At 37.5% G+C, this 12,381-nt stretch overlaps 1 protein-coding gene across 6 annotated transcripts in view; it reads right to left on the minus strand.

Annotated features, from left to right (window-relative positions):
- Positions 1-12,381, minus strand: part of LOC134349356 (sideroflexin-1) — a 93,453-nt gene that overhangs the window by 31,658 nt on the left and 49,414 nt on the right. For all 6 annotated transcript variants that reach the window (XM_063053541.1, XM_063053544.1, XM_063053546.1 and 3 more), the window contains 4 exons: positions 10,949-11,047; positions 10,619-10,694; positions 6,174-6,259; positions 2,861-2,988 (listed from right to left, as the gene is read on the minus strand). In XM_063053541.1, the coding sequence (XP_062909611.1) occupies positions 2,861-2,988; positions 6,174-6,259; positions 10,619-10,694; positions 10,949-11,047 (389 nt within the window). The remainder of the gene's footprint in view (positions 1-2,860; positions 2,989-6,173; positions 6,260-10,618; positions 10,695-10,948; positions 11,048-12,381) is intronic.

Here is a 12,381-nt window from a genome sequence, read left to right on the forward strand (position 1 = left end):
TTTTGTTGATACTGTATATGCAGACTGCCAAGGGTAGATAAATTACCACTAACAATGAGCAAATGCAAAAGTAAAAACTGTATAGATTTAGGCCACTTGTTTCTTCATTCTCCCAATTATCTTTGTAAATCTGTACGTGTGAGGCAACTTTCTGAATCAAGATGAATTAACCTCTCACTCAACGTCAGCAAAACTGAAGAGCTGAGTATTGACTATAGGAGGAGGAAACTCAAGTTAACAAAGCTCATGTCACATGCTGGTGATAATAAACCTGATTCTGATGGTCCATGAGCCAGTACTCATCAGGGGATCAGAGGTGGAGAGGGTCAGTAACTTTAAATTCCTTGGTATTATAACTTCAAAGGACCTGTTCTGAATCCAGCAATTTACAAAGAAAGCACGACAGTGCTTCTAATTTCTTAGAAGTCTGTGAAGATTCAGGATGTCATCCAGAACATTTACAAACTTCTATTTGCATTATTTTTATTTAGTGATACATGGCCTTTCGAGCCATGCCGCCCCAGCAATCCCAGCAAACCTGATTAACCCTGATCTAAGCACAGGGCAATTTACAATGATATATTAACCTACCCCCTCCAAGAGAGCAACGTTGGCTGGAATCAGGGTCCTATTGTTTGGCTTTTGATATGGTCACCATGCCAAACAGGCCAAATGGTAGAGGACAGACTAACAGTGGTCCACCAGTCCTCCAGATTTGGGGGTTCAGCTCAGGGCTAACAATCCTGACTGGTAAAACAAATTGTTACGGAAACAACAATGAAGAATCCTTCTACATCTGAGTGCAACAGTATTCCTGAGTGACAACCCGGGACTTGCATAATTTATAGCAGTGAAAATCGAGAGGAAGCCTCTGATATGATGAAGGAACACCGCCAGAGATGGAGGACCTTCATTGCTGCCCTAAACAATAGCGGTATAACAGAAAGTAAATAATTAACATTCCCAGTACATCTTTGGGAGAAAACTGGAGCACCTGGGAAAACCCACACATTCCACAGGACGGACATGCAGAGACTCCTTACAGAATGGCACCAGAATTGAACTCCAGGATGTCCCAAGTTGTAATAGCATTGTACTAATTGCTACACTAAATGCACTAAACTGGTCACAGCACCCAAGTGCCATTACTTAAAAAAGCACGGCAGTGCCTCTGTTTCCTTAGAAGATTGTGAAGATCTGGTACAACATCTAAAACTTTGACAAAATTCTATAGATGCACAGTGGAGAGTATCTGACTGCATGCATCATGGCTTGGTATGGAACATCAATGCATCTGAATGGAAAAGCCTATAAAAAGTAGGGGTTATGGCCCAGTCTATCACAAGTAAAGCACTCCCCACCATTGAATACATCTACAAAGAGTGCTATCGCAGGAAAACTGCATTTATTATCGACAACTCCCACCAGCCAGGCCATGCCCTCTTCTCACTGCTGCTATCAAGAAGGAAGTATTGGAGCTTTAGGTCCCACAACACCAAGTTCATGAACAGTTATTATCCCTCAACTATCAGGCTCCTGAACCAGAGTGGGATAGCTTCATACATCCCAACACTGAACTGATTCCACAACCTATGGACTCACTTTCAAAGACTCTACATCTCATGTTCTCAATATTAAGTATTTTGTTTTTCCTCTTTTGTATTTGCACAATTTGTTGTATTTTGTCAATGGGCTGTTTGATCATCTTTGTGTGCAGGTTTTCATTGACCCTAATGTGTTTCTTTGTATTTGCAGCAAATGTCCAAAAGAAAACGAACGTCAGAGTAGTACAAGGTGACATAGACAGCATGTACTTGGGTAATAAAATTTATTTTGAATCAATAATTATTCTTTTACTTTAACTGAATCTAATTCATGCTTAAATTGTGTCCTTCATTTTTGTGCAAATCTAGTGGTGCAATTGGAAAATAAACTTTTCTGAAAAGGGTTAAGATCTGGAAAGAAATACAAGGCATACAATGGGAAGATAGATAACTAGCACTGCATTTTTCTTTGTAAATTCTCAAAAGCTTAGATTCAAAATTTCATTAACTTTCCTTCCTAATTCCTTGGCCAGCTGGAGGCTGAGCTATGATTGACTCAATAGTTTCTGCTAATGCTTGACCAATCACTTTGTTAGTTTACATATTTCATTCTGATCGCCGATAAACCATTGTTTAACTGCTTTTATTTTACATTTATAGGCATCTCTGGGAAGTCATCCAGAAGTACATAATGTTAACGTTGTTTGATAATGCTCCCATGATGTACCTTATTATATTTTGCCATTTTATAAGTTATTCTTTGTTGTTATAATGGAGGATAGACCCTACTGAGAGATTTTACTCTTATGCAAGATTAGATTTTTAAAACTGGTTTATCAAACAGAACCACTAAGATATAACAGAATATACTGGAGTTTGAAAGACACACAAAGCTTGACCTCTTGAGTTGCAGCTCATTATAGTACTGTTCAGCCATTAGGAAATATTAAATCTATCAATGACGACTAAATATAATGGTGAGCAACATTTGAAAATATTAAATCCAGAAAAAACAAACAAGACTGAAAAATTCATTAACTTAAAATGTTGCTACTATTGGAAAAGAATTATACCATTAACTTGCAAATCAACACCTAATCCACGTTTACCAGTGGGTTAAGTTACTATGACGTTTACTCACAATGCAAGTGAGGTATGTTTCAAATAACAAACCATAACACTAAATATAAATACGTATCCTCATTGCCACAACACTGTGGAAATAACTAATAATAACAGAAAAAAAACAAAAATGTGTAGAGCAGAGAACTCAAGAAGTCAGATTGTTAAAATTAATCGGTTTTAGTACTACTGACCCATGCCAGGAGCAGCCATAAGAATCCTAGAGATGATTACTTGTACGATAGCTTGTTGAGCAGCTTTTGCTGATTCTCCCAGTCGGTTGCCATTCTCATCTGTTATTGGTATTCCATGTTTTAATTCTCTATGGAATAAAAATACATTACTGCAATTTCCAGAATGTTCAGACTTTGTATTTCAAAATTTTAAAACAGCATTTATCTCCAAATGAGAGCTTTGTTTTGTTTTGCAACATAGTACCTAGTTTATCATTTATGTTTAAGAACCTATAGTGCAAATATAAAGCTTACATAAGTGCTTTTTCGCTGATGTCTCAACCTACAGTGCCTTTAAAAGTATTCAGCCCCCCAACTATTTTCACATTTTACTCCCATTTTCTAAACTTAAATTACATTGAAGTAGAATTTTTGAGCTAACATAAAAAAAATCAAGCATCATGTCAAATCAAAAGAAAAATTCCAAAGCCTGTCAACAACTTACTAAAAATTAAAAACTGAAATGGTTTGAAAAAGTATTCATCCCCTTTTTAATTACTACACTAACCTTCCTCAGGTACAATACTTCATATCACCTTACCAACTCACCCAATTTGTTTTCAATGAATTCATAAGAATAAATCCACCCTCTCCCTGTAAGGTCTAACAGTATGGTAGATTTTCAACAGACCAAACCAAAATTAAGACAGAAAAGTATTCAAGACAAGTCATGGAAATGATAATAGTGAAGCATAAATCTGGGGAAGGGTATGAAACCATCTTAAAGGCACAGAGCCCAGTGTAGTCCATCATGAAAAAGTGGAAAGAATATGAAAACATAGCCACACTGCCGAGGTCAAGCTGCCCCTCTAAACCTAGTCACCAGAGAACAATGACCTTTGTAAGAGGCTACTGTGATGCCAGAAGTCACTCTGTGTGAGCTGCAGAAGTCAGTAGCTGCAACTGGAGATAAAGTTCCTGGCTCCACCATCTCTAAGGCTTTGCACAAAAAGGGTATTTATGGAAGTGTGGCAAGGAAGATGCCTGGCTAAAAAAACACACACACACACACATCCTTGCCCGTAAAGACTTTGCAAAGCATCACTTAGAAGATACTGAAAAGATATGGAAAAAGGTCTTGTAACCGGAAGAGACTAAAATGTAACTTTTTGGCCTCATTGCTAAGCGGTACATGTGGTGTAAACCTAACACTGCACATCAGCCAGATATCACCATCCCTACTGTTAAGTAAGGTGGAGGCAGCATCATGCCATGGGGATGCTTTTCAGCAGCCAGGGCTGGAAATCTGGCCAAGATTGATGGGAAGATGAATGTTGCTAAATATGGAGAGATCCTGGATAAAACCCGTTAGCCTCTGCCACAGAGCTTAAACTGGGGAAGATGTTAGTCTTTCAGCAGGACAGTGACCCAAAGCACACTGCCAGAGCAAACACAGAGTGGCTTCACATGAAGAAAATTGATGTCCTTGACTTTAACCCAATTAAACACCTCTGGCAAGACCTCAAGATTGCTGTCCACTGCCACTCCCCAACTAACCTGGCACAGCTTGAGCAATTTTGCTCCATCACATTATGCAAACCTATTACACAGACTTATCCAAAAAGCTGTAATAGCTGTGAGAGGTGGTTCAACTAAGAACGGAGCAAAGGGGGTGAATACTTTTGAACTGCTGACATTTGTGTTTTTGAATTTTTAGCTTTTCATGCTTTACAATTTTCACTTTTTTTGGCTCTACTGTGAAAAATGGAGCATGTGATTCATAAATAAAAATTCTCAGTTAAATTGATCAATATTCCTGGTTGTAATGATCACTTATGTGAACAAAGGGTTGGGGGGTGGGGGCTGAATACTTTATCAAAGCACTGTATTACCTGTATCTTTATTTACTGGAAATAGCTTATTTTTCAGCAATAAAAACCTATATAAACTTTTGTAACTTTTCAAAAATATCTAATTTTAATAATTTAGATTTTGAAAATTTACTGCTCAATACTATACTTGTATCATTGCTTAAAATTAACCCCATAATCAGTATGTGGCCAAGATGGATTTTGGTAAATCAAACAATGCTTACAAGGTGCTGAAAAGTGCTTTCAGTATCTTAAATCACATTCATCTGAAAAATATATTTCCCCCCCCACTTGTAAGGTAAATAAAGCTACACAATAAACAGGATGCAAGTATTTATTTTACAAAGGGGAAATACAGGTTTGAAACTTCACCCTTCCATCACATGGCCAACAACTGGAGGCTTAAAAGGGGCAAACATTAATTACAGAAGATCCTCCATGGATATCCCTCCTTGCCAGGGAACAGGCCTATTCTAAACAAAGGCCAGATTACTATTTACAAAATCTAATCTTTTGTAACATTCGCATTCTTTTACAGTATCAAAGGTGTCTTTGTCATTTCCTTTAAGTTTTATTTTTCATTGGTTCTCCAGACACAAAATTACGAAAAGGTGAGTTAATTGCTCGGCTCCCATTATTCTGCTATTTCCTTATAAAAGTCGAGGAACTGTCCACAATTACTTAGACCATAAGACCGTTAAGACACAGGAGCAGAATTTGGCCATTTAGCCCAGGCGAGTCTGCTCCACCATTCAATCATGGCTGATCCTTTTTGCCCCTCCTCAGTCCTACTCCCAGTAACCTTTTATGCCATGTCTAATCAAGAACCTATAAAGCTCTGCCTTAAATACACCCAACGACCTGGCCTCCTCAGCTGCCTGTGGTAATAAATTCCACAAATTCACCACCCACTGGCTAGAGAAATATCTCCACATCTCATTGAAATGCAACACCTGTGCTAACTGTCTACCACTGCAACAAAGCTGGGACTGAACACCATGTTGGATTAGAGTCTCAACTGTTATTCTGCTTTAAGGTTAGCTTTCTCTATGCTTGTTTAAACTTCTATATAATCGACTATTTATGTGTAATTATTCAGTGAAGTTTCAGTAATAATATAGTTGATTTGGTATTTTTCTAGAAGCTTCTCTGCAGCTTGTGTCATGCCACTGGACGTGATTATTTCATGGGTTACCTCTTATCAATGGAATGTCCTTCATCCCTTTAGTCTGAGCTAGTTTTTAAAATGTGAATTGACCACAACTTGTTATCTGTCTTTGTTGGTTCTTATAACACCTAATAAAATGGCTGTAACCACCAGGATTATGTCTGATTCTTGACTTCCAAAGAACCTCACGATCATAACATCACCAGATCCAACAACTATAATGATGCATTATGCTGTGCCACCACCAGAATGATTTCAATTTTAAATGTGTGCTTACAACTATAGAAAACCTTACCTCTGTCTCATCAAAGGAATGTTTATACAGTTGGCAGCAGCTACTGCAGCAAATGGAACAAAGCGTCCTATTAGAGGTGTCACACGCTGCACAGAATAAAAGGATTTTAATTATTTCTTTCACAAGAAAATCTACAGAGGTATCATTCCAAATCTTTAATAATTACATCTAAGTAAATATTACAAAAGTACCCCATATAAATAATTGTTACTAAATAACTGAATCTTCATCTCCTGAATAATTTTCCTCAGTTTTTTTAAACCACTCATTAAAAGATTAATTACTAAAGAAAACATATCCAGAACCCTGGAAGTCTTTATTTTCATATGGTAGTGATGAAAGGCTGAACTACATTAAGTTTTGCTGTGCAGTAGCACTAAATATTCTATCATGCAAACTATCATCAGATTTTAGTAATTAATCTGAATCTACAAAGCCACAACAACCTTCTATCACATGTAAACACGAGGAATTCGGCAGATGCTGGAAATTCAAGCAACACACATCAAAGTTGCTGGTGAATGCAGCAGGCCAGGCAGCATCTCTAAAATAAGAAGTAGGCTTGGAGACGGAGAAGAAGAGTTCCGCATCATGGCAAACGCGGAACTTGCTGAGGTGTGGGCGAAGGGGGACAAAGGTGAGGCCCTGCGTTCACCAGCAACTTTGATGTGTGTTGCTTCTATTACGTCATTAGTTCTAAGTAACCCAGATCTGAAATGCTTATATTAAGAGTTAAACAATTCTAAGAACTAAAGGAACAGAATGGATTTTACACTAATATTGTTTCTTGCATTGATACTCATGTGGTTAGAATGCAAATATGACATGACAAGCATACTCTTTCCAGAGTAAAGGTCATCAATAGCATAGCCAATAGTTATTGACCACCCATACAGTAGTGGGGTACAGTTTCTGAATTTTCAAAATCTGGAGGACTGCAATCTTAGAGTTCCACAAATCAGGCTAGTGTGCATCTTGGAAGTTAATTTGACAAAGGTAGAATCCATTGCACCTGTTGGTTCTTTCTATCAAGATAGCAAATGTCATGGACTTGTGAGATGTAAAGAAGTGCACTATTGCAGCCACTGAATTCTGGTGGGGGAGCAAGTGAATGATTAAACTGTTGTTTTTAATATTTAGAGCAGACGAATTAGGAACCAATATAATAGCAGACTGTTTTTATTAGATTAATTCAAAGTCCGAATGATATTGGAGTGCCTTTCTTCAGAAGTGGAGATATTTCCATAATGCTTTTGAATTTCACCTGAAGAGGCTTTTGGGAGTTGGTAACCATCCCGCAACCATCCTTTAACGTGTTTTTGTAACTATAACATTTATGTGACCGGTTAAGTTTTTCATTGAGTGACAAGATTTTCATGACAAAATTCAGTGACAGCAATGCCTTTGAAAATAATGGGAGAAGCTAGATTCCTTTGTAATTGATATGGTGGCTGGCACTTGTATGTCATTTACAATTCTCGCCTGTGTCTAGACTTCACAGCATGCAGGCAGGAACTGTTTAATGTTGTGAATGTGTGAATGCAATCATTAGTGAATAGCCCTATATCTGACATGAAGGGAAGATCAACGATGAAGCAGCTGGTTCATTTAGCATTGGACATCACCCTCAGGAGATGACAACCTGTGAATAAAATGAGGTATCCATCATAACCACCAATTGCTCCTTGTGCTTTGTATAACACCTATCATGATGATGTAGCTCTGCCAGTTCTAATAACTTCACGTCTGAGGCTCCTAGGTACCACAATCGAATGTTTACTAATGCCAAAGAAAGTCACTGTACCTCTTGAAATTAGCTGATGGGGATGGAAGAGAGAGAGTGAATTGGATATATAACATTTGTATTTCTTTTGTGGATAGAACATATCCAAGTTATTTTTCAATTGTTGGACACCTTTCAACATTTTAGTTACATTTCTACACCCCGCATAGTGGAAAACCAACTATAGAGTATGTCTTCATTACAAATGGATATTTTCAGCTGTTTTTCAAAATCTTTAGTCTATTTCGATCACCCCATAAAGCCTGAATTCTGTTAGCACTTCAGTCTGAAGATTGTTTCAAATGTTTTAATGCTGACTTTTGCACTCAAGTCATTGTGAATGGGGAAATACAAAACAGCTTTCTCTAGTAGCTGTATAATTGCATAGGACCATTTACAAACCTTTGCAACAAGATTTCAGAACTTTAAATCAGTTAACTTTCCCATGACTGTGCTATCTATCAAGGAGAAACTTACATCTTTACAACAAGCACATTGTCCATCATGCATCATACGAGCTTCTCACTAAAGCAAAACTATTCTGCAGGGCAAAGGGGAAATTGTTCAATTAACATAATTTACAGTTCAGACTCAAGATCACCCCAACTTCAGTCATCAAGTTAATGACATGATACTGGAAAACCTGGACCACTTCCCGCACCTGTGGAGTCACCTCTGAACAAAGGCAGACATTTATAAACTAATTCACCATTGTCTTCAGTGTACCAGCACAGATCAAGACCACAAACCTGGCATAAAGCTCAGTCTACAATGGTCCTTACCATCACTTCAGTTTCTAGAAAGCAGGGACCTCAGAGCACTAGAGGAACCATCAACATTGTCCCCACAAAATCCTTCTAATTTACTGGCAGTCCTTTGTTATCAACACTTGAATTCTGTGTGTTCTGAGGTGACTGATGGATTCACTGTGACTCACAGAATTTAGTACTCGTGCAACAGGTAGGTAGATAATTTGAAAAATGCTGCATTCCTTTATATACTGAACTTTTGTGTGCTCCTGATCTTCACATTTGATGTTTTCAATGTGATGCTGATTGCACCTTCTCCACTTCGAATGTGATGAATTAGTGATTCCCAAAAGTCCAAGGGAATATTGCATGTTTCCAAGGAGACTTTGAGAACGTTCAATCTTGGAATTGTGCATCTGTATCAGATATCTAATCTATACGACACTGCATAAAAATGACTGAATATTTATTAGGGATCAACAGTTGGGGCTTTAGCTTGGGATATGACATTGATCTTGTACCATTTATCCTGCCAGTGGATTCAGAAGATTTTGCAGAAATATCATTGATACATCTCTAGTGCGTATTCGCGCTATTCGTGCAAGGACTCCAAGGCTCAGAAACATAGGCATCACTGCTGTTTTGCAGGCTATGAATTTTGTACTCTGCTTGAAATCTTGATCTTCATACACCTTTTTCCTCAGTTGACCTAGGTTCTGTTGGCACATTGGAGATGATAATGAATTTCATCTCTGCCCTTTCTGGGAAGCAGCTTTCAAGATACAGAAAGTGGTCCACACTTTCCGGAAGCTTAAGATGGATCATTTAATTATTGGAGATATTGGAGATTCTTGTGATTGGAGTAAAAACCCATTATAAATGAAGGAAAGAGCACATTACCTGCTAAACACCCAATGTCCCCAGCTAAGCAAGTGCTTCCAACCCCACCTGAGAGAAAATCTGCAGCCCTGCAATGATCTCATCATTAGTCTCGGAAGCCTTTAAGGGAATCAGTACCACAGTCACCTTACAGGACAACAATTCCAGAACTTGATTATGTAAAGTCAGTCCAATGATCATTGATTATGTACCTAATGACAGACTCCCAAAATAGACAAAGTATTCCGATCTTTGTCACAGCACATGATAAATGGGTAGAGAGAGTCAATGTTTCAATTATGTTCTCAAAGGCTCCTTGGAAAAACGTAACAGTCCCACGGACATCTGGAAATCCCCGGTCCATCACTGCTCAAATTCAAAAATATGAATTCATGAAGGACTTGAGGTTCAGTCACTGACCATATACAGAAGCCGAATGTGAGCGACATAAACAATGCATAACATCCCAAACTACCTATCATCCTCCAGCACCATCAGACACCTCCTACCGCACCTGTGGCAGAGTCCGTAGCACCCACAATGGCCTCATCAGCCACTTCAGAATGCACAGAACTGGATCAGAAGCAAGTCATCCTTGATCCAGAGAGACTGCCTGAGAAGACCACCAAGTAAACCTAGGATCATATTAGATATGATTAGCCAGCCAATGCTTTTATATCCTGAGTAGGTGATTTATCCCTTTGAAATCTATTATAGTTTTGAATATTAGTGTAAGAACTTTTATTCATTTATTTCAACTCTCCTTAAGGATGATGGTAATAATACCCAGATGATTAAATGTCCAGTCATTTGCTGAGCTGCAGAAATGAAGGATATAGAGAGTGGTGGGCGACATAGAAAAGGGAGAGTACGGATGGTAAAAGGCAAAGGGAGTTTTGAGGGGTTCTCCGCCCAGCACCACCCCCTCGGGTAGTGCTTTATCATATCTTCACAAAAAAATCAAGAAAAAGTGTTCACTACCATTTCAATATCCAATAATGAATAAAACATGCATGAATTCAAGTTAGTGATACCTTAGTTAGTGAATTAAGGCCAAGAGCTGTTGCTACTGCACCTGTTGTAGCAGAGACATAGGCTGCACCAAGCTGGCTGTAATTGAAGGAAGAATTAAAATAAGAACTAAATTTAAAGATTTTGAAAATAATAAAATTGAAGCACCATTAGCTGTGACAAAATACAGTTTTTAACATCAGCAATAATAAATTAATATGTTTTTACATATTACCTATAAATATGTATAAAGCTAATTTTTCTTTCTTTAAAATTTTAATCAGCCAAAGCAATAACTTGGGATATCGGTAAATACTGAAACTGAAGCAAATCTGAGTGCAGTTATCACTTACCCTCCAGTTATTGGCGCATCTCCACTTCTGTTCGTATAGTTCACTATAGCATTAAAGGATTGATTAATCCACTGCCAGAATACCACTGCTGGAGTAGTCCTGAAGTCAAATTAGGTGAAAACATTTTATTACTGTTATCAGTAAATGTAACTGCCACAGTTTAGAAGCTTATCAAGTGCAGATCTTTCGATACTAATTTTAGTAGGATTACAATATTTTCTAAGCTATTTATATTAATTTTAAGTATTGATGCAAGCTTGATATACAATGTGAATAGCCAAAGGCTTTGGTTCTGGGAGGCAGCAAGAAGATGACTTAAATCAGAGACAGGATTTCTTCAAGCTTGAGAAAAGCACAATGGAATACTCTGAGAAAATGAGTTTTATAATCAGAACAAAACCTCAGAAAAGGAGTTGGACTGAAAGATGGGAAAATATATAGAAAATAGAAGGAGACTATAAGATAGTGAAAATCTAGTTTAGATACAACAAAATCAGCAAAGGTGAAAATACACTGATGGAGACAGCAAATTATACATAAAGCTTCCCAGATCTGTAGGGTACTTTATGTACCAACCAGCAGCTCCTCATATTCTATATACTTATATAAGGTCTGGAGCATAGTTTAGCATGTCTGTAATTTGCTTGTAGTAATTTGGTACAGTCTACTTGTTTTGAAATATTTCAATATTTCAAGAAGCCTGTTTGACAGACTAAAAGATTTTGGTCATTTTATTACTTCTTAAAAAAAAGAATCTTGCAAAACACTTATAATGTTTTTCTTTTACACTAACAGCCCAATTTGCAGCGTAATACTATAGAGAATTGGAAAGATTGTATTACAAGTATAAAGTCAATGATATTACTATCTCACTTCAAAGCAAATGCTCCCTTTAAAAATGAGAACCTGAAACCCTCTAGTTAAAAGTCCAATCTCCAAGTTAAAGCTCTTTAAAACTTCTTTACTTTCAAAATCTATAAGCTTTCCTCTCATTGTGGCAAATCAAATGAAAAAAAAGTACTCTGACTTTTTCTTAACAATCCATCTGATCACAGTCAACAGTAATATTTTGTGTACCAGTCTCTTCCTTCTGATATCCCCTTCATGCTTTTAAAATGGTTGCCTATTTATCCTCATTGACAGAAGGGACCAACAACTGCTTCAAAATTTATATTGGAACCAAACGATGGCAGTAAACATTGATGATAATATAAGCAGTTGGACTAAAATTCAAAGGGGAGTTAGACAGGGATGCGTTGCCTCACCAGAATTGTTTAATATCTATAGTGAAATGATTCTCAGAGAAATAGAAGACCAAAATGGGATAAAAATTGGAGGTGTTAACATCAACAATATAAGATATGCAGACAATACCACCCTAATAGCAAGTGCTACAGAAGACCTACAAATCCTCCTAGACAAAGTAGTACAAA

The sequence above is a fragment of the Mobula hypostoma genome, chromosome 7 (assembly GCF_963921235.1).
Source record: "Mobula hypostoma chromosome 7, sMobHyp1.1, whole genome shotgun sequence".
NCBI classification, from domain to species: domain Eukaryota; kingdom Metazoa; phylum Chordata; class Chondrichthyes; order Myliobatiformes; family Myliobatidae; genus Mobula; species Mobula hypostoma.